Source organism: Thamnophis sirtalis, unplaced genomic scaffold (genome assembly GCF_051295495.1).
Source record: "Thamnophis sirtalis isolate CommonGarterSnake01/CBP01778 unplaced genomic scaffold, rThaSir2_p1.2 scaffold_14, whole genome shotgun sequence".
Taxonomy (NCBI): Eukaryota; Metazoa; Chordata; class Lepidosauria; order Squamata; family Natricidae; genus Thamnophis; species Thamnophis sirtalis.
Genome location: NW_028261394.1, coordinates 19,185,613 through 19,213,038, shown reverse-complemented (window position 1 = coordinate 19,213,038; position 27,426 = coordinate 19,185,613). Strand labels below are relative to the sequence as shown.

General features: G+C 48.9%; 1 protein-coding gene across 1 annotated transcript in view; it reads left to right on the top strand.

Annotated features, from left to right (window-relative positions):
- Positions 1 to 23,977, top strand: part of GRID2IP (Grid2 interacting protein) — a 93,745-nt gene extending 69,768 nt beyond the window's left edge. Inside the window, exons 13-21 of the mRNA XM_087729255.1 lie at positions 314 to 401; positions 3,399 to 3,476; positions 4,518 to 4,714; positions 5,932 to 6,087; positions 10,088 to 10,174; positions 13,214 to 13,343; positions 16,971 to 17,092; positions 19,473 to 19,637; positions 23,680 to 23,977. Coding sequence (XP_087585381.1) covers positions 314 to 401; positions 3,399 to 3,476; positions 4,518 to 4,714; positions 5,932 to 6,087; positions 10,088 to 10,174; positions 13,214 to 13,343; positions 16,971 to 17,092; positions 19,473 to 19,637; positions 23,680 to 23,751 — 1,095 coding nt within the window. The 3' untranslated portion in view covers positions 23,752 to 23,977. The remainder of the gene's footprint in view (positions 1 to 313; positions 402 to 3,398; positions 3,477 to 4,517; positions 4,715 to 5,931; positions 6,088 to 10,087; positions 10,175 to 13,213; positions 13,344 to 16,970; positions 17,093 to 19,472; positions 19,638 to 23,679) is intronic.
- The last annotated feature ends 3,449 nt before the right edge of the window (positions 23,978 to 27,426 follow it).

Below are 27,426 nucleotides of genomic sequence, written 5' to 3'. Positions count from 1 at the left end.
AGGTTGGAGTGAGAGATAAATAAGCAATATTTTGCTCCCCTTCTCAAACACACCTGCTCATTTTGGTTGCATGCCTGGCCGTTTGGGGAGAGGCAGATGGGCTTATCAGTAGCTTCTCCTCCAGGTTCCCCTTTCGTGTCCTTCCTTTGTGGCCTTGATGCCAACTCCTGCTTGGTGGTGGTGGTGGGGGCTTTAGTGCAAAGTGCTGAGCTAAGTGGGCATCAGCCAGGGGCCCAGCACCCAGGGCCCTTTGAAGAGCCGAGGGTAAATTTGGCTCTTGGTGTGACTGCCTCTCTCTTCCTTCCTGGCGTAGCTCGGGGAGGACTCGGACTATGACAAGCTAAGTGACATGGTGAAATACTTGGACCTCGAGCTGCATTTTGGAACTCAGAAGCCAGCGAGTGAGTGCGGGTACTCTGCCCAGCAGGGGCTTCTGGAGAGGGGGCTTGGTTGAGTGAGGGGCAAGGGAAGCAGCTCGCCTGAGCATTTGGTGATACCACAGCCCCCTCTCACCCGGCCTGGGGTGGGGGCTGCGCACAGGGTGCATTTCCTTCTCTCTGTGGGGCTTCTGCCTCTGTGCTGCCCATATACTTCCCCATGAGCACTTCGCTTGTTGACTCGGGGCAGCATCGCTTCGCTTCCCGGCTGATCCTGGGGTGCTCTTGGCTTTCCTGGCTCACGCTATCTTCCTTCTACCACATTGCTCCTCAAATCTAGGCCAGCGCTGCTATGTGGGTCACAGCTGGGCAGAGAGTGGGTGGGTAGGCGAATTGCCAAGCCTTTTACTCCAATGCTCCCAGAGGGGAGGGAGGAGGGGGAGCCATCCACACATTTGCAAAGAATGCAAAGCAGGTGGATTCTGAAGTCCTCCCTCCCTTCTCCCTCCGCTCTTCTGTGGGGCCATCCAGGCTCTCTAGATATGATGAAAAAAACTTCAGCCCACATAATGCCCAGCCTTTGCTCTGGCCATATGTATGTGGCTGGAGTAATAGAGCAGGAATGGCTAATATTTTTGCCATTGCGTGCCAAAAGCAGGGGGAGTGCAGGGGAGTCATGTACGGGCGTGCCCATATCCATAATTCTATGTGTGCCACCACCCCCCTGCGTATGCACGTGCAACTCTGCTTTTGGCATGCAATGGACCTGTTTTTCGCCCTCCCCAGGCTCCAGAGGCTTTCTAGGAGCCTGGGGAGGGTGAAAACAGCCTCCCCCGCCTCTCCAGAGCCTGAAGCCTCCAGAGGGTGAAAAATGGCTGTACGGGCAACCTGGAAATTTGGGAACGGACTTCCAGGTTGCCCATAGGGTCATTTTTCACCCTCAGCAGACTTCAGGAAGCTTCCCTGAAGCCTCCGGAGGGAGAAAAATGGACAACACGCAAACCGGAAGTCTGATCCCAAACTTCATTTGCATATGCGCGTTGGGTTGTTTTTTTGCCCTCCGAAGGCTTCAGGGAAGCTGAAAAATGGCCGATAACAAAGGGCGAGATCAGCTGTGCAGAGCGTGCACTGGAGCTGACAGGGCAACACCTTGTGTGCCCTAGCAAACAGCTCCTCGTGCCACCTGTGGCATCACGGACTCAGAGGCTGATGAGGAGAGCCCCTTTCTGTCGTTCAGCAGATGGGATGCCCATCATGGCAGGGACCCTTACAAAGTCTTGCAAGTTACAAGGCTAGTTGAAGATGCAGGTGGCCCAGGTGCAAACCCACCTGTGGCCAGTGAAGCTGATGGGGTCATGTTGGCCCTTAATGCTCTCTCCCCCCCACAACTTACCTGATAGGGTGGTTGTTTGGAGAAAAATATGGGTAGAAAATATAATGCCTTAAGCTCCAGGAAATAACTAACTAAATTTTTGTCTCCTGGTGTCTGCCTGAACCGGTCCCTTCAGTTTCTTTGTCAAGGTTTTTCAGGAGTGGTTTGGGACTGAGTGCCTTGTAACCATTGCACTAAACTGCTTCTCTAACTAATAAATGAATAAATACCATATTTTGCAGAGTATAAGACGCACCTCCCCCCCAAAAAAGAGGGTGAAAATCTGGGTGCGTCCTATACACTGAATACAGCATTTTTGCCCTCTCGAAACTCCGTCCACTTTGCAAAAATGGATGTGCAGAGGGTTTGGAAGGCCTGCAAAGTGCTCCTGGGGAGGACAAAAATGGGCGTTTTTGCTCGTTTTTGCCCCCCAGCCCCCAGGAGCACTTTACAGACCTCTCAAACTCTCTGCATGCCCCATTTTTCACAGAAAATGAGGTATGTAAAGGGTTTGGGGGGCGTGCAGAGCGCAGAAACTTTTTTTTAAATTTACCTCTTCAAAATCTTGGTGTGTCTTACACTCTGAAAAATATGGTATATTTGGCTATAATCATTCCCATATGAAGAGGAAACCTGAAGCCGAAAAGGACTTCCTTATGGCTGTTGGGAAGTTCATGGCTCACCATTTTAAGTATACCCCTCAACCATCAGTGCTTGGCTCCCCCTTATAGTTCTTGCAAGCTCAGAAAGACCACAATTGCTCATCCTCACCATTGCTCTCCAGAACTGGTTTTCAAAGGTAGACTGCCTCTAAGCTTGGAGGCAGATGATTATACCTGAGGCTGAGCTTCTCCACAGGGAGAAGCAATTCCTCTTCAGAGCCTTGGACTGGGCTTGGTCATGCCAGAGGGATGTTGGACAGAAGGCAAAAGTGACAGGCTGGGAGGGCCAGTTGGGGAAGGAAGTGAAGAGGTTTAGTGTCAGGGTTCCAAATAGCATCCAAAAGTAAATCAGAGTCCAAGGCAAAGTATTGCTCAAAGTTCCAATTTATTAGGAGAGCTGTGTTGGCACATCTGGGAAAACCCGAATATGAAAATTTCCCGGTTTGCCCCACCCAGTTGAAAGTTCAACATCTTGCCCCCACACACACCCACAAGTCCATCCCATGGTCCAATCTCCCACTGCCATGCTGGCAGTTCCGCCCATCCAGTTCTGGTCAGGTGCAGAGGTGCAAAGACAAAGGATGACCTTGGCTTTCTAGAAATCATTTTGTTATGGCTACATAAGCATCTAACTCCTCCCATTTTCCCACAATAGAAAATGCATAGTAGAACAATAAAAAGTGTGGCAGGCCAAAGATCCAAGAAGAATATGGCTGCAGGCCTGATATTTAGGTTGTGAGAAGTGAAGATGAAGAGTTCCCCCCCAAGAAGCAATGTGGAATTGGTGTGCTGGGCTTGAGATGTTCTGAGTATCTCATGCCTTTGACTACATTCCATCTTGCCCTGGGATGCTGTGGGTGCCCGTCAGGAACTTCCAAGATGCCCAACGCATGTCATGTCAGCCCTACAGCTTCATTTTTTTCTCCTTCCCGGGGCCTCTGGAACCCTCTCCTGATCTCACATTAAATCTTTCAGTTTCTCTTCCAGAGCAGAGCCCCTTGCCGGAGCCCCTTAAAAAAAAGCATCTGGTTGAGATTCTGTCCCACAAAAAGGCCTACAACACAGGTGAGTAACAGCCAACGGGCCAGGAGGATGCGGAGAAGACCTTGGGGCAATGGACAGGTAGACGGAGCCTTTGCCCAAGCTGGGGGTATCCATAGGTGTGCTCCAACAGATAACGGAGATGTGCTGTGCATTTTAAAAAAAAAAACCAGGGTGCTTGGATTGCCCTATTGCGGCCCCCATCCCGATCTTTCTAAAAGCATCCTGCAATTACCCAGGTTCCACCACAAAATCGCGGAGGACAAAATCGCGCTCGACGAAAGCGCGCATTTGACGTCATCACAGCGCGACGAAAACATCGCGCTGTGATCGAAAAATGTAAAAATAAAACTAAAACCTTCCCCTAACCCCCCCAAACCTAACCCTAAACCTAACCCTAAACCTAACCCTTAACCTAACCCTAAATCTAACCCTAAACCTAACCGTTAACGTAACGAAAAACCTAACGCTAACCCTTAACCTAACGCTAAACCTAACGCTAACGCTCTAAACCTGACCCTAACCCTTAACCTAACCCTAACCCTAACCCTTAACCTAACCCTTACCTTTAGGTGAATCGGCTTGCTTTAATTTTAATTTTATTTCAATTTTTAATTTTTTTCGTCGCGCTGTGATGACGTCACATGCGCACTTTCGTCGAGCGCGATTTTGTCCTCCGCGCTTTTGACGGGTCACGATTACCCACACCATCCCAAACTCCTGAAGGAAAGGTAAGATATCAGTCAGAGGGTTGGAAGGGACCTTGGAGGTCTTCTAAACCGACCTCCTGCCCAGTGCAGGAATCCTCATGTCATTCTGGACCAATGGCCCTCCAGTCGTTTCCTTTGATGATAAACTTAAAGAATAAACAGGTCTGTGGCAGAAAGTGTCATCGCCTTCGCTTGAATGTCACGGGGGGGGGGGACGACAATAGAGACCTTGTGCTGCCCTGCTGGGTGTTTGTGTGGGGGAAGAAGCATCCTTGTGGTCCTGGCCGAGAAACAAAAGCTGCTTCAGCAAAATTCACCTGGTGTCATGGCTGATGCCTCCTCTTCCTCCGGCCAGCTATCTTGATTGCACACCTCAAACTCTCCCACATCGAGCTGCGCCGGATCCTCCTGAGCATGGAGAGCGACCGCCTGGAAGCCTCCCACATCAAGCAGCTGCTGCTCTTTGCGCCTGACGCCGAGGAGGTGCAGCACTTCCGCAGCTACCAGGGAGACCCCAGCAAGCTGAGCGAGCCGGACCAGTTTGTCCTGCAGGTGAGTCTGAGTGAGGGGTCGGAAAAGTTTGTTGGGGTGGTGGTGGTTGGGGCGACATGAGTCTTTAGCAGCCCCCGAAAAGTCTGAGGACTGGTGCATTGTCCATGGAAAACCTCTTTGAGGTGATTGGTGTTGAAGTAACCCAACTCACTGACCCAATGATAAGACAAATGTGGAGCTCCGGGGAATGTGGCCAAGGCTGTGTTGTTCAAGATGCGCATGTCAGAGTTCCAGGTAAATGAGGACTCCGAGGCAGGCAATTTCCTCAAAGGATAGCAGTGTTTTTCAACCTTTTTTGTGCAAAGGCACACTTTTTTCATGAAAAAAATCACGAGGCACACCACCATTAGAAAATGTTAAAAAAATTTAACTCTGTGCCTATATTGACTACTAAGAGAAGTATTTTCCCACGGCACACCTTACACTATGTCACGGCACACTAGTGTGCCACGGCACAGTGGTTGAAAAACACTGGTTTATTGGGACATATCAAATTGGCACAGACTTGGTGGAAAACTGGCTTTAAGCTCCTGCCCGCTTTACACCCAATTAAGACTAAAACTTTGTCATTTCCTCCCTAGAGTCTCCTGTCACACAGTCCGATCAGCATACAGTCCAGTTGCTAGGTGACCTCAGGCACCACCTTTCGAACACCTGCACCAACGTCCTTGATTCCCAGGGGAAATAATTTTATTTAGGCTACAAACAGTGGATTTCATTTTTGCCCCCTCTCCCCACCCCCCACCCCATGTCTACTCAGGGTGTCTCTGCACAAGGATTCTGTGCTGTCTGAAAAGCTCTGTTACTCTGTGCTTGCCTGCTTGTTTACTAGTAGCCCTCGACATATGACCACAAATTGAGCTCAGAATTTCAGTTGCTAAGTGAGACATTTGTTAAGGGAGTTTTGCCCCATTTTGGAGCAATGGAAGGATTTATATAGGGGCACCACTCAGGTGACTCTGAGGACACTGACAAACCTCCAGGCCCTTCAATAACCCTCTAAAAAGATGCAGATTACCAGCTGTCTGCAAGGAGTATAAATCCTTCTATTTCCTGCCCTCCAGTCAGAGCTGAAGAAGCTTCTTGGATGAGAAGCGAAATGTCTTCGAAGGAAAAAACCCCAGAAAGTCCAGTTGCCTCCTGAAAAAGCACCTTTGGGACAACCAGGACCTGGATGACGGAGAATCTCCATAGACCTTCTTTTCCTTCTCTTCCAGATGCTTTTGGTGCCTGAATATAAAACCCGCCTGTGCAGCCTTCACTTCAAGACAACCCTGCAGGAGAAGGTGGAGGAGATTACAGCCAGCTATGAGTGCATCTGCAATGCTTCCCTGGAACTGAAGAACAGCAAGAAACTGGCCAAAATCTTGGAGGTCGGTCAATTAAAGTTTCTGTTGCTCTTAGTGGCCACCAGAGGTCCATCATTTCCTTCTACTCGGTCACCATTTGGCAATTCCCAGACTTTCAGGTTATCGGGCTGTCTCTGTCTCTGTCTGCGTATCTGCCTCTCTGTCTCTTTCTTTTTCTGTCTGTCTGTCTCTCTCTTTCTGTCTTTCTCTCTATCTTTCTCTCTGTCTCTCTGTCTCTCTCTGTGTCTCTGTCTATCTCTCTGTGTGTGTCTCTCTCTGTGTGTCTGTGTGTATCTCTCTGTGTGCCTCTGTGTGTCTCTCTGTCTCTGTCTGTCTGTCTGTCTATCTGTCTGTCTGTCTCTTGTTTTCTCAGTGTTCTTTTCACCTCTTTTGATATCTAAAACTCCTGATGTTTTTAAAATGAAGTGAAGAGAGGGTCATTCTTAACAGAGTTTTCATCACTAGGGGCCCCTCTAATCTCTTGGTTTCAACTCCTACCATCCCCAGCAGGGATCAATCTGGTTGGGAAGATGCCAGTTGGTGGCCAAGCACCCTGTAGCTCAGCCCTGTTGTCTCCTGCAGATGTGCTTTGAACAGCCCCCATGGCAGAGGAGGGGATACTGAAGGATTGCTTAGGTGGACAGCTTGGACCTTCTCCACAAGGAGGGGAACATGAGAAGCTAGAATTCTGAGTAAGCGGGGGGTCCTATGATCCTGGTTTCTCCCTGCACACACTCACTCTGGTTACGGGTTTTGGTCCTGTGTGTTGGGCAATCCCTGCAGCATCCAGAGATGCTTCTTAGGAAGAGTAGATTGGCTGTGCTGCTGCCCTGATTTGTGTGGACTGAGCTGTGCCAGCTCCCTCTAATATACAAGATAAACCACACAGCCCCAGAGGACCAAACGGCTTGCAAAGGCCATTTGGAGCCAAAATCAGAGAGGGACTTCTGCTTCTTCCTTCCTGAGCTATTGCCTTCCTTTGTACAATTCCTGGCTGTATAAACAGAGGCAGAGAATCAAAGTGTTAGTACCCCTTTATAAAGTAAGGCCACACATGGAATACTGCATCCAGTTTTGATCACCACATTACAAAAAAGATGCTGAGACTTTGGAAGAAGTGCAGAGAAGAGCAACTAAGATGATCAAAGGCCCGGAGTCTAAAACATATGAAGAACGGTTGACTGCAACCCCCCCAAAGGAAGCCATCTTTCTTTGAAGAGAAGCCAGCCTGGAGCTTCGGAACATGCATTAACCAGCAACCAGAGTTGGACCCCAGGAGCAAAACAAGCAGCGGCTCCAAATGGCACCTTGCACCCACTCAAAATGCCATAAAGGACACCTGGTTAACAGCTCCCTCCACTGCTGGTTATCCATTAACTCAGGGGGAGAAGGGGAGATGTGCTGCTTGGCCAGCCCTGAAGCCCTCTGTCCTCATCAGTCCAGCAGACACGGAGCTCCCCTGACTCCGTTCATGTGCATGGCATGGAAGGCGAGCGGGCTCTCTAGTGGTGGGCTCAGCACAGGGGCTCCTGATCTGGTGCCTTCTGAAGCTGGGCCCGCATTTGAGGATTCCCAGAGAGCAACGGCGTCCTTTGGAAGCTTGCTGTGGAAGTGAGAAGGGGGGAACCTACCCTGGTGGCCCTCTGGATGTAAAGGGACCTTGTGCCCTGCTTTCTCCTCCCAGAACCTCCTCTATGAATGATCCCCCGGGCCTTCCAAGCATCTTCTGAGAGCGCTTCACTGGAGTGACTGCCTGGGTTCACACAACAGCATCCTGAGAGTTGTTTTGCCTCACAACCCCAAAGTCTGCTGCCTTGCAAAACTAAGAAGGGTTGCCTGCACGTCCGACCTCTCTTCTGCCTGGGGGACAAAGCAATCAAGGACTCTGCCCACACTAGAAGTGGTGGGAGTGGGGAGAGGAGAGGAACGGTCTGGGCTCTGGGCCATGCCAGGGCTGGGGCTCCTACACTGCCAGCCTCCATCCAAGAAGGAGACTGAGAGAACCGGTGGCCAGGCATTGTGCTCTCTGCTTCACTCCCAAGTGGCACAGGACAGAGTGGGAGGGGAAGGTTTGGGGCCCTTCTCCCCACCCTGGAAAACCAACTTGCTTCCCTAACTGCCACTCAGAGCATCATAAGGTGGCTCAGGGGCTAAGACGCTGAGCTTGCCAATCAGAAAAGTCGGCAGTTTGGCAGTTCGAATCCCTAGCGCCGCATAACCGAGTGAGCTCCCGTAACTTGTCCCAGCTTCTGCCAACCTAGCAGTTCGAAAGCATGTACAAAATGCAAGTAGAAAAATAGGAACTTTGGTGGGAAGGGAACAGCGTTCCGTGTGCCTTCAGTGTTTAGTCATGCCAGCCACATGACCACGGAAACGTCATCAGACAGCGCTAGCTCTTCGGCTTTGAAACGGAGATGAGCACCCCCCCTAGAGTTGGGAATGAGCAGCACATATGTGCGAGGGGAACCTTTTACTCAGTGCACCCCCAGTGAAGATGGCAGTGTGTCACTGCAGGGGTGAGAGCTGCAGAAATCTGGGGAAACTATTCCAGCTTTCTCTTAGCGATGCACTCTGTGTGAGTTGCATCTGATTTTATAAACTTTTTTGGCCATTGTTGTTAGGTTGTTAAGTGAATCCAGCTTCCCCATTGTCTGCGCTTGTTGGAAGCTGCCTGTCACATGATCCTGGGATGCTGCAAATGTTGAAATACATGCCAATTGCCAAGGGCCCAAATCTTAATCACATGACTGCAGGGATTGTATGACAGTCTTAAGTGTAAGGGCCCATCTTAAGACACTTTTTTCAGCACTGTCGTAATTTCGAACAGTTGCTAAATGATTGGTTGTAAGTCAAGGACTAGACTACCTGTACTTTCTCTTTTATCTATTAATGGTCTTCACTATCCCTGCCTCCTTCTACAGTTGTGGCTGAGGGAGGGTAATGCCGTGCGGTTTTATCCTCACAAAACACAACCTGGGATTCTGTAGAGATTCTCCGTCATCCAGGTCATGGTTGTCCCAAAGGTGCTTTTTTCAGGAGGCAACTGGACTTCCTTGTTTTTTCTTTAGAAGATGTTTCGCTTCTTATACAAGAAGCTTCTTCAGTTCTGACTGGATGGTGGAGAATGGAAGGATTTATACTCCTTGCAGACAGCTGGCCATTTGCATCCTTTTAGAGAGTCAGGTTTAATTTGGAGGTTTAATCTGTCCTCAGGGTCACCTGAGTGGTGCAAATAGTTCTTGTAGTCTGCAGTTTTTCCTCTGGAAATCCGTTCCTACTCCCACACCATTCCAAGGGAGTTCATCCCAAATTGCATAGCTTAATGTAGAGATTCTCAGTCATCCACGTCATGGAAAAAGTGCAGACTACAGGAACCAGGAGCACCAACTCAGGTGACCCCGAGGACACAGATGAATCTCCAAAAGCTTCAACGACTCTCTAAAAGGATGCAAATGACCAGCTGTCTGGAAGGAATATAAATCGTTCCATTCCTGTACTTCAGCACGTTGTGCAAACTTGTATGGTGAGTTTGTGGCTTGGTGTTTTGTGCAAACTCTGACAGTTTGATTGTGTAAGTCACGATTGACTGAATTTTGTGAAAATTCACAGTATTTCCCTCTATCCTTTGCACATATGCAGCCCCTTCAGGCAAAAGGGGAAGATGAGCAACAGAGGCAGAGGATAAATTAGATGCCCACACCGAGTGTCTTTTCAGTTCCGATTTTTCTGGGACAGCTGGCTAGTAGAATCATCTGAGGGTGTCTAGCTGCTTCGTTTCTAGTGTGTAAAACTCCGCCTAGACATTGCCTCTTCTGGCTGGGCTTTGGGTAGGCAGAGCTCCGTGACGGGCATAAATCCTGTGTGTGCAATGTGTATGGCAAGTCTCTACCTGCCACATCTCTGCCTGTTGTGTGAACCAGGATGGAATCCTGTTAATTCGGCACCAACAGACGGGGTAGAAATGGGAAGAAAGGTGATGGGTGGTTTTCTCTGATCTGTGATTCACCGGAGAATCTCTTTGCAGTTTGTGCTGGCCATGGGCAACTACCTAAACCATGGGCAACCCCAAGCCAACAAAACAACCAGCTTTAAAATCAACTTCCTCACAGAGGTAAGTGGCCTCCAAACCAGGCTAGATGAATGCTCTGCTTGGGTTAAAGAGGGGAACTTTGATTTATGTCTCATTGGTCAGGGTTCCAAATAGCATCCAAAATTAAATCAGAGTCCAAGGCAAAGTATTGCTCAAAATTCCAATTTATGAAGAGAGCCATGTTGGCACATCTGGGAAAACCCGAATCTGAAAGCTTCCCGGTTTTCCCCACCCAGTTGAAAGTTCAAGATCTTGCCCCCACACCCACAAGTCCATCACATGGTGCAATCTCCCACTGCCATGCTGGCAGTTCCACCCATCCAGTTCCGGTCAGGTGCAGAGGTGCAGAGACAAAGGATGATCTTGGCTTTCTAGAAAGAATTTTGTTATGGCTACATATCATCTAATTCCGTACACCCCCCCCATTTTCCCATAATAGAAAATGCATAGTAGAATAATTGAAAGTGTGGCAGGCCAAAGATCCAAAAGAAAAGATGGCTGCGGGCCTGACATCATTGACCCTTTAGCAACTCCATCCTCTGATCCAGGTGAGGAGCGAGACCTTCTCCTTCAGGTCTCTCAATGGTCGCTGTTGTCATCCAGACAATCTTTTCTGCTGCTGATTTAACAGGTTAAATTTCTCTCTCCACTTTAATTAATGTTTATATTCTTCCGATGCCTAGAGCAGACACAGATGTCTTGCAAGATCCAGATGCACAGGGCTCCTTATTGGTCTATTGCAGGGGTGCCAAACGTAAGGCCCATGGGCCACATCCGGACCACAGGGTCCTTAGATCTGGTCCGCAGGGCCAGCTTGGAAATAACAAAGGACTGGCCTGTGGTGCCTCTGACAGCCAAAATGGGGCATGGGGCAGGGGTGGGGTTGGTTCCAGTAGTCACTACTGCTGGTTCGCTCATGGGCACGTGGCGTGCACGCGTGCTTCACGCCTGATGTGCACTGTGCGTGCATGCGCAATGCAATAAAAATTGCTCTGCACATGCACAGAAGCAAAAAACAAGATAGCAGCATCTATGGCGCTGCCCAGAGAACCGATTCAGGGGCGTGGCAGGCCTGGGTTGCTGCCAGTTCCAGCAACCCAGGCTGCCAAACCAATATCAGTTTCGCCAAACTGGTCCGAAATGGTAGGAACCCACCATTGGCATAGGGGACCCCTTATGTGGCCCCCACATCCCGTTTTGGCTTGCAGAGTGCTGCAGGAGGCTGTCCAGGCCAAAAATGGGGAGTGAGGGGGCCACACGAGGCCCCCGTATGCCTTGTTTTGGCCGGCAGAGTGCTGCAGGAGGATGTCCAGGCTGAAAACGGGGCTCAGGGGTGTGTGTGAGGCCCTCCTCACCCCTTTTTGCTGGCAGAGGCATTGCAGGCCAATCTTGTTATTTCATGCCGGTCCTGTGGGCCAGATCTAAGCACCCCATGGGCCGGATCCAGTCCGCGGGCCTTGAGTTTGACACCCATGTTGTAGAGCTTAAAATGGTATCTGGAGTTCTTGCTAACCAACCTGGGAAACGACCACAAATTCAATCATCCCGTCAGATTCAGAGGTGAGTCCAGCAGAGGGTGGCCTGTGAAACAACATCGAGATGCTTCCTTTGATCAGGGAGTCATGGCTGCTCCCTCGACTTCCTTGAATTAATCTTGCAGCTTCGAATACTGCAGATATGAAAGCAGCTCTTAAAGGCCCCCACGTTCTCTTTTTCAGCCACCTTCAGCCTAAACACAATCAGGCGACTTTAAGGAACAATCCAGGCAGGCGCTGGGCTGTGAACAGGTCCAAAGCACCTTTTTCCTCATCATTTCCAAATTGCTTGAATTACTGCCTGGTGATTTACATTGCAGACAATTTTCCTCTAAGGGTTTTCAAAATGATTTGTGGAAGCTGAACACATGTTCTTAGCAAGCTTGAAGAAAACCTTGATTTTTTTCAGCCTGGGGAAAGGGGATTTGTCAGTGAGCGAGGAAGGCATTAATCTTCCATGTTTCGGCCTCAAAACATTCTTCCTCTTTGGGGCAATTAGTGGCAAACTACCTGTGATGGCGAACCTATGGCAGGCATGCCAGCGGTGGCATGCGGAGCCATATCAGCTGGCATGCGAACCATTGCCCTAGCTTGGCTCCAGTGCGCATGCATGCACTGGCCAGCTGATTTTCAGCTGGCCCACCCACGCTGTCCTTCCTTTCCCAGGAGTCTCCATGTGATGCCAGGTTAAGTACAGGGCTCACGCACAGGCTCTGGAAGGGCATTACTGGCCTCCGGAGGGCCTCTGGGGGGTGGGGGAGGCCATTTTCGCCCTCCCCAGGCTCCAGGAAAGCCTCGGGAGCCTCGGGAAGGTGAAAAACGGGCCTGCCGGAAGTCAGAAAACAGGCCATTTCTGGCTTCCGGAGGGCCTCAGGTGGGGGGTGTTTTCGCCTTCCCCAGGCTCCAAAAATCTGTGCACATGAGTGGGGGATCACATGTGCCTGCGCAGGGAGCACGGTGCAGGGAAGTATTAAATTATGAGTGTGGGCGCGTGCATGCTTTTGGCACCCGAGGGGAAAAAAGGTTTGCCATCCCTGACCTATAGGGAGATTTGCACTCAAAGGGTAATCCTGGAGATGTGACCCTTTCTGAAAATGAGCTCCGGCTGTTTTGAAAAGCACCCAGTTTGCTGCTTCCTGTAGTAGCCATTGTGGCGGGAGGAGGGGGCCATTGGGGCTTGGATCTCTGTTAGCCTTCTCAGTCAGCTTGATGGAGAAATCTGTCCTCCCCAGGATCGAAGCAATGCATTGTTGGGCCTAAGACTAGGGATAAATTTTTGCTATTTAAAAAATTGTCCCTAACTATCGCTTTGCCAAAAACTGCAGAGTGGCAGTCTTTTCTGTCTGCCAAACTGCTGTTTGGTCCCTGGATCCAGCCAACTTTAAAACCCTGGAACTTAGAAGGAAGGAGACTTTTCACAATGATGGATCACATTTCTGGACCATCCAGCTACATGCACAGTGTGGACTGGAATTACCCTGTCACTGATCAGTGTTTTTTTTTTCCTCTTTTGGCTTTATTCTAGCTGAACACAACGAAAACAGTCGATGGGAAATCCACGTTTCTGCATATTCTTGCCAAATCGCTTAGCCAACATTTCCCAGAGCTCCTGGGCTTTGCCAGGGATTTGCCCACAGTGCCACATGCTGCCAAAGGTAAACCACAAAGGATGGGGCTTCCCCCCCCTGGTTTATAGGGAAACAGGGATGGAAAGAATCTGTGGGTCTCCCAGGTCTGCCCATTTACATTCCCATAACCCTGGGTGAAATGATGCATTGTAGGGCTGTGACTTTTGACCCAACCAAGGTACTTCAAATAGACTGACTTGCAGAATGCATTCAAAATCTGAGACCCATAGCCCTTCTGGAATTGGGATTTGGCAAATTTTATGCAACTTTTATGACAAAAATTATCCTAAAACAGTTTATGAAAAAGTACAAAATGTTATAATTTTTTTCTGGTGCTGATTTTTGACTGTGGTATGTACTTCAAGAGTGGCTTGCTTCAAGGCAGATCCATCTCTGAATAAAAATAGCAATAGCTCTTAGACTTTATTTACTGCCCATTGTGCTTTTCAGCAGGAGTCTCCAACCTTGTGGACTTCCAGAATTCCCTGGCAAACGTAGCTTCTTTGAGAGACACTGGTCTGGTGTCAGGCCTGCCCCTGGTTAGGTCCTTAGGAAAGAAAGACCATTGACTCCCTTTGGTTGAACGGATAGGTTCTTTTTCTAAGGTTAAGTGGTTGCAGCGAAAGAAATGCTAGATCTGAAAATTCCTGTCCAAAGGTTACAATTTTCCCCTTTCTTTGGTTCTTCCCCCTTGACTAGTTTGTCGTTGTCCAAGAGGCCTCTAACCTTGGCAATTTTAACTCTTAGGGTCTTCCTTCTCCACCCAGCATATTCCCCCAAAAAACCTGGGTCCTCATTTTATTGACCTTGGAAGGTTGGAAGGCTGAATCAAATGGGCTAACTTTGCAGAATGCATCCAAAATTTGGGATTCATGACCCCTGTGGAATTGGAATTTGGCAAACCTCATCCAATATTTTATGACATAAGCGTTATTGCAAACACTTTATGGCCTAATACAGAATGTCATAAAACATATCCTGTGGTGTGGTTTGACCGTACTCTACAGTTTACCACGGGATTAATTTCAAGGCGATTCCATCTCTGAGTGTGTCCCAACTTTTCCACTCAAGGCAGGACATTAGAAACCCCATCACTGTTGAAGGCAATTTAGAAATATCTCTGGAAGGATGACTCAGCAGGTCACATGTGGTCTAGTTCATTTTCAGCCTTCTAACCCAGATGGAGGAAAAGGATGAAAAATCAGCTAATCGAAATCGCCTGAAATCAAAGAAGCTTCACAGGCTTAATCATAGAAGCTGTTTTCACAGGATAGACAGGGGCTGCCCAGAGCGTCTTGTGAGAAATTAAAAACCAACAATCCATTCGTAGTTTCACAAAAAAATAAAAGGTTTGGGAATGTTACCCATTGCATAGACAGACTATGCCTGGGATGGCAAAATTATGGCACCTGTGCCCGACATAGCACGCAGAGCCATGTTGCCTGGCACGCTTGGCGTCGCCCGTTCCTCTTCTGGGTTTCTGGCGTCTGATGATCAGCTTGCTTTCATGCATGCAGCAGTGCTGGAAACCAGAAGAGTTGGTCTTCCTGTTTCCGGCATGCGCATGAAAGCCAGCTAGCTGATCATTGCAAGTGCATGCGTCCCAGTAACCAGAGGACTACCTGGCAGGTGCACATGTGTGCATCGGAAACCGGAAGTTCATTTCCCGGTGCGCGCATGTCCACTGGGCAGCTTCTTTTCTGGGTTGCGGCCCCAAAGAGTGTGCATATGTGCAACAAAGCGCACCCCCTTTTTGACACTCAGTGCCGAAAAGGTTTGCCGTCCCTGGACTATGCAATAGGGGCACTGTTTTCTCAACCTTGGCCACTTTAAGATACCTAGACTTCAACTCATAGGTGGCTGGGGAATTCTGGGAGTTGAAGTCCACATGTCTTAATGTGGCCAAGGTTGCGAAACAGTGTCATAGGGGAACCATTACACCATCCAATTTGCATAAGCAAGATAGGGCCTTTCCATAATGAGAAACTGGGACTCACCAGAGAGACTCACCCTGCTGTGAGTCCTTCACCCACATCTCATCTTAGACCTGCTGCCATTCCTTCAGCGCAATATTTCTCAACCATGGCATCAGGAACCATACAAGCTGTTGTAAATTCCCCAGGCTGCCTTCTGGGAATTCTGAGAGTTGAAGTCCACAGGTCTTAACGTGGGCCAAAATTAAGAAACATTCCTGACAGTAGTAAATCATTTGCTGTCCCTTCCAGTATGTGACTCTGCCTGTCCCTACTCAGGGATGGGCATTCACCATCAGCTCCTGGTGGGCAGAGAGATGCTAGGAGTCTCTGCCAAGGGCAAAGTGGATACAGGTAGTCCTTGATTTATGACCACAATGGAACCCAAAATGTATGTTGTTAAGTGAGTTTTGCCCCATTTTAAAACTTTTCTTGCCACACTGAGCCACGGTGGCACAGTGCTTAGAGTGCAGTACTGCAGGATTGCAAATTGCAATTTGTCAGTTTGAGTCTCACCAGGCTCAAGGTTGACTCAGCCTTCCATCCTCCTGAGGTTGGTAAAATGAGGACCCAGATTGTTGGGGGCAAGAGGCTGACTCTGTAAACCGCTTAGGGAGGGCTATAAAAGCACTGTGAAGTGGTGTATAAGTCTAAGTGCTATTGCTATTTGTTAAGTGAATCACCATCAAAGTTGTAATATATATATATATTTGATTCCCAGTTAGGGTATGGCTAGCTGATGAGAGCTAAATAGCTTGAAATAGATCTATACTAGTAGGTATGCTGGTCTTGTTGTATTCGGGTCTTTTGCCGTGTAAGATTGAGATTGTCTTGGCAACATTTCAGCGAGGTTTTTTAAGCCCAAAACCCAGCCTGAAGATGGCGAGTGAGACCTCACTGAAACGTTGCCAAGACAATCTCAATCTTACATGGGAAAAGACCCGAATACAACAAGACCATATATATAAAATATATTGCTCACTAGCTTTCATTAGCCACTGCTAACATCGTCAGAGTGCAAAAGCCATTAAAGAGATACTTGCTTTTATACACTATTAATCAATTCGGCCATTGTGTGTGTGATAGGCCAATCCACCCGCCTTCCACCCAGCTTTGTTGTTTTTACATCAGGCATGTTAATCGATGCTCCTATTGCTTCCTCCCCTATCGAGCACAGCTTGGGCTGTTCCTCCCCAGGAAATAATGCTGAGCTCTCTGATGTTGCTTTAACAGCATTCTCTCTGGCTTCCTCCCACACCTCCTCCCTCTTCTTCTGTCTCACAGGCAACAAAGCTAATTACAGGTGGGAGACAGGTGGGTGGGCCTATCACACCTGCAACTGCCTAACTGATTAATACTGTATAAAGGCAGCTATCTCTTTAATGGTTTTTACACTCTAATGATGTTAGCAGTGGCTAACGGAAAGCTAAGTGAGCAATATATTTTAAAAAGTTCTGGAGATCCCAATGTCTGTTTGTTTTATAACTACCCCTGGAATGTCAAGGACCAGCTGTCCTAGGAAAGGAAGCTGGGCAGCCTGCTGAGAAGAAAGCAGCCTTCAGGTCTGTTCCTTTTTGCGTGATGGAAGATGGGTGTCCATGCAGGGAGATCTTTCCTTGCTTCACGAAGAAGGTGATGTGGATGAAGCTGTTGACATTTTGGACCATTTTTCTCTCCTTAGTGAATCAGAGAACATTAACAGCTGACCTCAATGACATTCATCGCACTGTCCACGAGATTGAAATCGCCTGCCAGAATATGGTGCCTTCATCACCTGAGGACAGATTTGTGTCTGTGATGGATGTATCCTTTTGTTGAAGAGGGGAGGCTTTCTGGGATTGGTTCCACAAATCAAGCCAGGCCCCACCCACCCACCCACCCACCAGAAAAAGGAAAAAAAACCAGTTAGCGTGAGAGATGGAGTGGAGGGAAGGGAATATCTGGGAGGTTTAGATCATCTTTGAATCTTCTGGAAGACCAGAGGAAGTTGATTGGGGATGTCACTGGAATGGATGGCCCCCAGATTTAGGGGACTGAAATGGGGAGATGGCGGCGGGAGGATCCTGAGGTATAAACCCTTCTCATTTCTATTAAAACTGTTGTTTTTCCAGCAAGTTTTATGTCTGGAAACAGACACGTTAATCTCCTAGAGTCCTTCTGCTCCCCTTGCCACTTTTGCATACCAGAGGCTTCAGGGAAGCTCCTAAGCCTCTGGAGGGCCTCCGGCGGGGGGGAAACTGTTTTCACCCTCCCCAGACTTCTATAAAGCCTCTGGAGCCTGCGGAGAGTGGAAAATGGCCTCAAAATAAGGCCGAAGTCAACTGACAGGGCAACGCCTCACATGCCCTGACAAATGGCTCCGCGTGCCACCTGTGGCACATATGCCATAGGTTCGCCATCCCGGATCTAGCACATGGTGCTAGTGCAGCTAACCACATGGAGTGGAGGGTGAGGGTTATTTATACCCTCTCTGGGCTTTGAACTTGAGCTTCCTGTTCCTGTGGCAAGAGCATGTATTCTATTGATTGCTGTCGGGGTCATGGCTAATTTTGTAGGTTATCTGAGTCAATCTTGGTTGAAGTTTGCTGGTGCAATGAAGGAGTTGTTGGCAATTCCTATTGCGGCTGAACGGCTTTGCCCTGAAGGATAATCCCATCATCCTGGAGCTGAAGGTCTTTTGTTTTGTAGATAGGCTGGCATCAACTATCTGCTGGGGGAAGGGAGCTGAAGCTGCTGAGTTTCTGTCTCCCTTAAGATTTTTTATTTCTCTTTTAGGGGAAATATAATATTTTGCCTTTTTTAGATATTTCTCAAAATATTTCATTCTTGTAGCAGGGGTGACTTCCCTCACCACTAAATGACTTGTAAAACACAAACTGGCGTTGAACATATCTATCCTTCATTGGAGGAGAGGGATGTAGGTGGATGTTTCCCAAATTCAGTGATTTTGTAACCAAATTATGGTGGTGTGTTTAGTGAGAAATGTCACGAATTGGAAGCTGAAGGATAGTTGACTATTGTCAGAATCTCTTCTCTTTCCCCCTTCCTATCTCGCTTAGGAGAGACTGGCGCATTTGCTTGCTCCCCTTTCACCCCAAGTGCTGCCCCCAGCCTAGACAAATTGAGGCTTGGAGCTGCTAAAAGAGTGGCCATGAACACATGCGCAATGTCAGTGTTGGTATCAGAAGTCCTTCTAAAAATGTACGGCTTCGGAGCTGGGTGATTCACTTAACTTTGGGTTGTGTGTCTTCAAGACAGTTTTGAACTGCCTGGATTTATCTCTAGAGTTTCCTTGGCAAGGTGGTTTTCGGAAGTGGTTTGCCATTGCCTCCTTCATAAAATAGAATAGAATAGAATAGAATATTTTATTGGCCAAGTGTGATGGGACACACAAGGAATTTGTCTTTAGTGCAGATGCTCCCAGTGTACATAAAAGAAAAGATACATTCATCAAGAATCATAAGGTACAACACATAATGATAGTCATAGGAACAATGAGAAGACTTATAGTAATAGTAATGCAGCCTTAGTTAATAGTTTGACAGTGGTAAGGGAATTATTTGTTTAGCAGAGTGATGGTGTTCAGGGAAAAACTGTCCTTGTGTCTAGTTGTCCTGGTGTGCAGTGCTCTATAGCATCTCATTTTGAGGGTAGAAGTTGAAACAATTTGTGTCAAGGATGCGAGGGGTCTGTAGATATTTTCACGGGTCTCTTTTTGACTTGTGCAGTAAACAAGTCCTCAGTGGAAGGCAGATTGTTAGCCATTGTTTTATCTGCAGTTCTGATTATCCTCTGAAGTCTGTCTCTGTTTTGTGGGGTTGCAGAGCCAAACCAGACCATTATGGAGGTGCAGATGACAGACTCAATCATTCCTCTGTAGAACTGAATCAGCAGCTCTTTGGGCAGTTTGAGCTTCCTGAGTAGGCGCAGAAGAACATTCTTTGTTGTACTTTTTTGATGACATTTTTGAGGGCTGTAAAAAAGTGACCGGCCCAAAATCACCCAGTTGGATTCATGCCTGAGGAGCTCCCAATCTCCCAATTTCTAGCCAGGTGCCTTATAACCACTGTACCAATCTGGCTCTCTTTCTCTTGCTTGGATCATTGAGAATGTGAGAAGGTCAGTTTTTCATCTTGATTGGAAAAGCAAGCAGGTGTTGTCCCTCCTTAGCCACCCACTGCAGGCCTTCCTGGAGAGTGCAGATCCCACCATCCAGTCCCTGGACGATCTCCAGCACAAAGCCGTGGAAGAATTCAGGAAAGTCTTGTCCTTCTTTGGAGAAGACTCCAAAGTCACAACCTCTGAGGATTTTTTTGGCATTTTTGCTGAGTTCATGAGCAAATTTGAGGTGAGTATGGGGCTTCTATTCTTCTTCGGTTTCACTGTAGTTGGGGCTTTGGTCAACCAGGTGGGTTTTGTTGTATTGTTTGTATTGCTCTTGGGGGATAAGGACTCGATTTCATTGTGGGCTGCATCAGGGTTGGGTTTGACCTGGGGGGAGGGGCATGGCCACAGTGTGTGGGAGGGTGTGGGGTGTGGTCAGCTCAATGTCCTTCACGTTGGGGGCACCTGTAGTGACCAAGTGCTAAGGCAGGACTTTCCTCAGACCTTCCCTCACTCTCATAATCTCCTTCCTTCCTTTTCTTCTTTTTCCTTCCCTCTTCATTCTCCTCTCTCGTTCCTTTCTTCCTCTTCTCTTCTCTTCCCTTTTCATTCTCCTTCCTTTCTTCCTTCCTTCCATCCTGTTCTGTTCTGTTCTTTTTCCTTCCCTCTTCATACTCCTTCTTCTTCCTTTCCCCTCTTTCCTTCTTTTTCCTCCCCTCTTCGTTCTCCTCTCCTTCCTTCCTCTTCTCTTCTCTTCCCTTTTCATTCTCTTTTCTCCTTCCTTCCTTCTTTCCTTCCTTCCATCCTTCCTTCCTTCTTGCCTTCCTCGTCTCTTCTCTTCTCTTTTCATTCTCCTTCCTTTCTTCCTTTCCTCCTTCCTTCCTGTTCTGTTCTGTTCTTCTTCCTTCCCTCTTCATTCTCCTTTCTTCTTCCTTCCCCTTCCCTTCTTTTTCCTTCCCTCTTCAGTCTCTTCTCTTCTCCTTCCTTCCTTCCTCTTTTCTCTTCCCTTTTCATTCCCCTTTCTCCTTCCTTCCTTCCTTCCTCTTCTCTTCTCCTCCCTTTTCATTCTCCTTCCTTTCTTCCTTTCCCCCTTCCTTCCTGTTCTGTTCTGTTCTTTTTCCTTCCCTCTTCCCTCTTCATTCTCCTTTCTGCTTCCTCCTTCCTTCCTGTTCTGTTCTGTTCTTTTTCCTTCCCTCTCCCCTCTTCATTCTCCTTTCTTCTTCCTCCTTCCCTCTTCATTCTCCTTTCTTTCTTTCCTTCCTTGTTTTCTTCCTTCCTCTTCTCTTCTCTTCCCTTTTCATTCTCCTTTCTCCTTCCTTCCTTCCTCTTCTGTTCTGTTTTTTTCCCCTTCCCTCTTCATTCTCCTTTCTTCTTCCTTCCCCTCTTTCCTTCTTTTTCCTTCCTTGCTTTCTTTCCTTCACTTTTTTCACCTTTCCTCCTTCCCTTTCTCCTTTCCTGTCCCTTCTTAGATGCTCAAGTGCAAAAGGGGAAATATTTCTCCTTTTTTTTTTAAAGGTTGTTTTGCTAGCCCTCTGACAACGAAAATGGAGCCCAGGAGGAGCTCTGTTTTCACTGCTAGGGGCACAATGGGCCGGTCCTTTGCTGTTTCCAGGGCTACCTCACAGGCCATATTTAAGCACCCCATGAGCTGGATGTGGCCCACGGGCCTTGAGTTTGACACCCCTGGGATACAGGGTAGACTGATCCCCATGTGGCCTAAAACAGGGGCCTCAACTTTTGGTCCATGGACTGGCACCGGGCTGTGCAAACAAGCAAAGCCCCATCCACGGGTTGCAGGCAGCACGTGAAACCACACCCCCTCCAGTCCACAGAAAAACCTCTCTCCATGGAACCAGTCCCTGGTGTCCAAATGGTTGGCGGCTGCTGGCCTAGAACACAGCTCCGTTTCTTTTCTTTGCACAAACCCAAAGAGATTTGACTTGGCCAATTTGAGCTAGGGGCCTTTTTAAAGACTCCGTCGCCACTTGAAACTCCTTGGTTGGCAATTGTCACCTAGACACCGGCCAGAGAGAGGAGAAGCTGGCATGTGTGTTGCATTTTTCCATCTCTTGTGCTGAGCAGTTACACATTTGGGCTTGTTTCGTAGCCCCCCCACCAAAAAAAACGGATCCAGCAGGGAAAACTAGGGGAAGATTGAAGGGGAAGAGCTTTTGGGGAGGACGTTGCACGTGCTTGTCCTGGCATCCTCCCCCCACCCTCCGTGTCCTCTTGCAAAGAATGTTCTGTGGATCACATGGCCACTCTTTGAGAGAAAAGGCTGGAGAAAGGAATGCCCACACTGATGCCACTTGATCTAGCAGTCCTAGACCAGGAGGGGATTGATGGAGTTGAGTACGCATAGCCTAAGAAAGAGACCATTGGTAGCTCAGCAGCTTCCAAAAGGAGTTCCCCAATTCGCAAAGTTGTTCCTACCTTTTGGGAAGATTTGCCTTCAGTGTTTGTAATTTGATACCGCTTGGCTTGGATGCTAGATAATTTAGCTGCCCCTGCAGGTTAGACACATTCTTCTTTCCGCCACTCCCCAGTTCAAGTTTGTTTGCAAAATTCTTTTGCTCCTCGTGAAAGAAGCAGAGACAAGTCACATGCCCCTTTTGCAGGGAATAACAATTCTAGAGTGTGGGGGGAATTGAATGATAAGAGTAGGTCTTCTGGAATTGAGGGTGGATTTCAGGGGTGAAATCCAGCAGGTTCTGGAGAACCAGTAGTGGAAACGTTGAGTAGTTCAGAGAATCGGCAAATGCCATCTCTGGATGGCCCCGCCCCCATCTACTCTCTGCCTCCTGAGTCCCAACTGATCAATGTCCCAACTGATCGGCTGGGTCTTCATCTGTTGCTCTGCATAGGAGAACAGCGCTGGAAAGTAGGTTAGTGATGCGGGGAGGGAATGGAGATTTTGCAATATCTTTCTCCTGCCACAGTCACCAAGCCACACCATGTCCACCAACCATGCCCACAGAACCGGTAGTAAAAAAAATGGTGCAGATTGGCCTCCCCTGGTTCATTCATCCCCAGCTTGAGCCATTGTTGACTTGATGACAGTTGGATACAGTCAGTGGAGGGATTCAGATAATTTAACAACTGGTTCTCTGGCATAATGACAGAGACAGGGTAGGCATGGCTGGTGGTCATGTGACTCGGTTCGCTTTCCCAATTGGGGGGGGGAGACCTCTCAAAGGGCCCCCCTTTTTTGCTATTAAACAAACAAAGAAGCCAAAGACTAGCCAGTTCGCTCCATCTAGACAAGTTTACAGATCCAGGGAAGAAAGACACCTGCTATTGCCCCCCTCCTACCCATAACTGGGGATGGAGGCCTCCTGGCCAGGAGGAGGCGAGACAAGGAGTAGCTGGGAAAGAATTCAGCCGGTTCGCTGAACTGCTCAGAAAGTTTAGCTACCGGTTCTCCCGAACCAGGGAGAACCAGCTGAATCCCACCACTGCATTGGTGGGTTTCAATTTATTTTACTACTGGTGCACGTGTGTGTGATGCTTCTGCGCAGGTGCAGAAGTGTTTGGGTGGGTTGGCGGAGCCTCCCACCACTGCCACTACTGGTTTGCCCGATCCGGGGTGAATTGGCAGAAACCCACCTCTGCACCACTGGATATAGCAGATTATACTAGAGTAGGGGGTCTCCGAACTCAGCAAGTTGAAGACTTCAACTCCCAGAATTCCTCATCCAGCCAGACTTTAAGTCTGCAAGTCTTAAAGTGGTCAGGTTTGGAGACCCCTGTATAGAGGATTGGGGGGGAAATCTCTCCCCCCCCCCCAAGAGAAGATGCCTAACAACCCAGACTGGGCAGGCTAAGAGCATCAAATATCTAAACCAGCAACACATCAAACTTCTTTGATCTTAAAGTCACCAAGTCTCCTAATGTTTGCAGTGTCCTTGTGTGTGGATATTGCCATGGGGAGGGGAGCATGTTGCATGAGAAAGAACAACTGGGCTGGTTGACCCAGTCAAGCAAGCAAGGAGACTTGACCTGGTATGAAGCCATTCTGGTCTGCTTGAGCATCAGCTCCTTCTCCTCATCTCCTCCAGACTAGGAGTTTCCAACCTTGGCAACTTTAAGCCTGGCGGACTTCAACACCTAGCATTGGCCAGCAAAGCTGGGAATTGAAGTCCACAAGTCTTAAAGATGCCAAGGCTGGAGATCCCTGGCCTAGAATGCCCTTGTGCTTGATGGTTGTCTATCTGGGGCAGAGGTTAGGCTAAGGCCTCCAAGGTCCCTTCCAGCCCTAGGATTCTATGCTTCTCCTCTCTCCACAGCGGGCCTTCAACGATGTGCATGCCAATGAGCCCTTGTGCAGCCCGAAGATGATCCCTTCTCTTGCCTGGTGACTAGAGGGTTAGAGGAAGACTGCAGCACGGTGCTTTCATGCCCCCAGTTGGGCTGCTGTGGGTCCAGTCTGGCGGCCACAGCAAAGGAAGTTTCTTCTTGGAGACCAGCAGAAGGACGTGTCTGTGCCCATTTCAATGGAAACTGCCTTCAAAAAAAGAGGGGGGGGGGCTAGCTGCAGATTTCCACACACTTCTCCGCACCAGAGACATTTTTTCCCCCCACAGGGATATTCCGTGGTTGTTAAACTTGAGTGCTAGAATCCAAGGTGTAAAGAGGCATGGACAAACTGCCCCAGTTTTCCTCTTACTTTTCATGGCCTTTCTGGGAATCCCTTTATTTCAGGGAGCCGTCACCAAGCCTGCAGGTGGCATTTGGGAACAGTCGACCTGTCCTGGGGCTGCCTAGTGCAGTGTTTTTCAACTTTTTTTGTGCAAAGGCACACTTTTTTCATGGAAAAAATCACGAGGCACACCACCATTAGAAAATGTTAAAATTTTTTAACTCTGTGCCTATATTGACTATATATAAAGTAATTCTCCCACGGCACACCTTACACTATGTCACGGCACACTAGTGTGCCACGGCACAGTGGTTGAAAAACACTGGCCTAGTGCTCCAAAGGAAAAATGGCACGACAAGATCCCTTTGCTCCAAAAGGAACGGATTTACTCCCTTCTCCTGCCTCCTGGTCTTCAGGCGTCCACACCGGTGGTTGCAAAGGCAGCCAGTGAATCTTTTGTTCCAGTCAGTTTTCTCGGGAAAACAGATCCCTAAAGGCAGTGACCCACGTGGGCAGGATGGGGGCTGGAGCCCGCTCTCTCTAGAGCCGAATGGCAGCAAAAGCGGGGAAGTGCCCTCACCCTACCCAGCATCTGGTGCCCGTTTCATACCAGCTTCTTCTCTGCTGTCTCTCGGTCAAAAGTCTGGGAGCAGAATAGCTTTTATTTATGTTTTGGCTACTTGATTTGTTGGGTTGCCAACTCAGAATTCCTTGAGGAGTTCAAAGCAGCTTGTGTGAGGAACACCCTTCCTTTTATCCCCAAGCAGTGACCCTTTTTTAAAAATTATGCATTTTCCTTTATAATACATCACATTTTCAATTTTACAATGACAGTCCATCTCTTTCCTTCTCCTTCCCTCCATTCTCCCATCTGGTTCCCACTCATTCCCTCTTTCCTTCACCTCTCCTCTCCTTCCCTTTCCTTCCCTTTCCCCTACTCTTCTCCTCCCATCCACTTCCCTCTCTCCTTCCCCTGTTGTGGCCCAGGGTGCCTCGCCAGAGGGCAGGCCTCACTAGAGACCTCTATTGCTCTGATTAAAGGCCACCCCACATGGCCCTACAATGGCCTGGTAAGGCTCCATCCCACACTACCCTGAAGGCAGCCACCCATAGCCCCCCCAAAATAAACAACAACAGAAGTCCAAAGAGAGGGTGCAGGCTCACAGAGTTCAGGAGCAAAGTCCAATGGCAAGAGCATGAGTTAAAGCCGAGGTGGCGCAGTGGTTAGGGTGCAGTACTGCAGGCCACTTCAGCTGACTGTTATCTGCAGTTCAGCGTTTCTAATCTCACCGGCTCAAGGTTGACTCAGCCTTCCATCCGTCGGAGGTGGGTGAAATGAGGACCCAGACTGTCAGGGCGATATGCTGACTCTGTAAACTGCTTAGAGAGGGCTGAAAGCCCTATGAAGCGGTATATAAGTCTAACTGCTATTGCTATTGCTATTGCTAATTGTTCCTGGCCAAGGCTAACTCTCCGGGGCTTCTCCTTAAGTCACTCCACTTCAGGTGTTCCTTGTGAGGAGGGGTGGGGCGGCCTTCTCCCAAGTAGCCTTGCAGCGCTTCTCTGCGCTTCCTACACTCCCCTCTCCATGCCCTTGGACCAAATGGGGAAGGAACCTGTTCCTCATCAGAAGGGGATCTGCTGCCTATCAGCACCACTGCCTGCCTGCAGCCGATCCTCCCCTGTGTCGGTGAAGGCAGGCAGCTCTCTGCCTGGTCAACCACCTCCCCCCATGCCTGAGGGGCCTAGGACAGCATCACCCTCAGGTCCAACTATGCCAAGGGAGACATGCCATCCCTGTTGGACGGTCCCAGCTCCTCCTCCTCCGAGTTCCCATGGGGCCATGACAGACCCTGGGAAGAATGAGCTTCCAAGAAGCCCATAAGTTTTCATGGCCGAAGCCCAGCCTCTCTCCAGTCCTACCAGAGCCAGTAGTGAGTACCTCTGGGTATGGTCCGGTACGGCCATACCGGTAGTAGCTGGGAGCTGACAGCCTACCGGTATGGTGGCTCATTTGGCTGCCCGCCCGCGTCCTACACCTGTTTTTAAAGCCACCGGGCAATGCACAGGCGAGCACAGTGTGCAGCACCTGCACAAGCCCCAACAAGCAGCTGGGTGTTGTAGGGGCAGTGGATTGTGCATGCGTGTGCAGCGCACGTGCACGAACAGGACCCGCGTCCCTGTGAGCAACATACCGGTAGTGATGATAAGAGCAACCCACCACTGAGCGGAGCCCTTTCAGATCTGCATGGTGGCAGCTTCCCTAGCAGAGAAGCAGAGAAGCAGAGTCCCGAAGGTGTTTCTTCCAAGAGGCAGCGGGACTTCCCGTTTTTTCTTTGGGGACGTTTTGCTTCTCATCCAAGAAACGTCTTCAAAGAGAAAACCAGAAAGTCCAGTTGCCCCTTGAAAAAGCACCTTTGGGAGAACCCTGGAGGACGGAGAATCTCCATAGACATTTAGCACAGGGCAAGCTCTTTGCTCCCGGAAACCATCAGGCCAGGGAGATGCCCCAATCCCTTGGGTTCTCCCCATTGAGTGTCCAGCCAAGCGTTTCCCTCAGCCCCTTAGTGGAGACGTTTGGAGCTGGAAATGAACAAAAGGTCTCCTCAGATATCAGTCCAGCATCTCCTGGCTTGTCCACCATGGGAGAAGCCCCATGCCCAGCTTCCCTTGCCTACCTCTGCGATCAATAGCAGCAATGTTGTGAATGCCCCAACACTGGAGGTCTTTAAGAAGATGTTGGATAGCCATTTGTCTGAAATGGTATAGGGTTTCCTGCTTAAGCAGGGAGGTTGGACTAGAAGACCTCCAAGGTCCCTTCCAACTCTGCTATTGTATGTCAGCCTGGCCTGGGCGAAACTGAGACCATCAATAAAGGGGCCTTAGTGGGCTCTGACCCACCACTCTTCTTGTTGAAATAAAAACCACAACTCGGCCACTTCAGCCAACGCCCTCCTTCCCTATTGAACACGGATCTATAAGGGCTTCTCTGCTGTTTATTTCAATGCCTTCTTCCCGTTGGCCCTCCTTGTTCTGTGGGAGGCGGAGGGAGCTCAGCTCCACTTTTCAAAGAACTGCCACGCTCCCCTTGTAACTTTTGCAAGGCCGTGCGGAGGGGGTGAAGCTCTTCATATCCGGGCACACTGTTTTTCTCGTGATGTTCTTTCCAAGGTTGAAGGTTGCCCCCGAGAATTGTGTATAGACGTGAGCGCCGTGTCTCTGTACAAATATTTATTATGCTACCATGTAATAAAGAACGATTCTCTCTGTAGCGACCCCTGTCAATGGCATCTGTTTGGCCATCGCGTCCTTCGACACCTGATCCACGCCAGCCGTCTAGGAATGAGATGATGGTTTATTATGGGCTCTTTGCTCCTAGGCACCATTGTGCTTT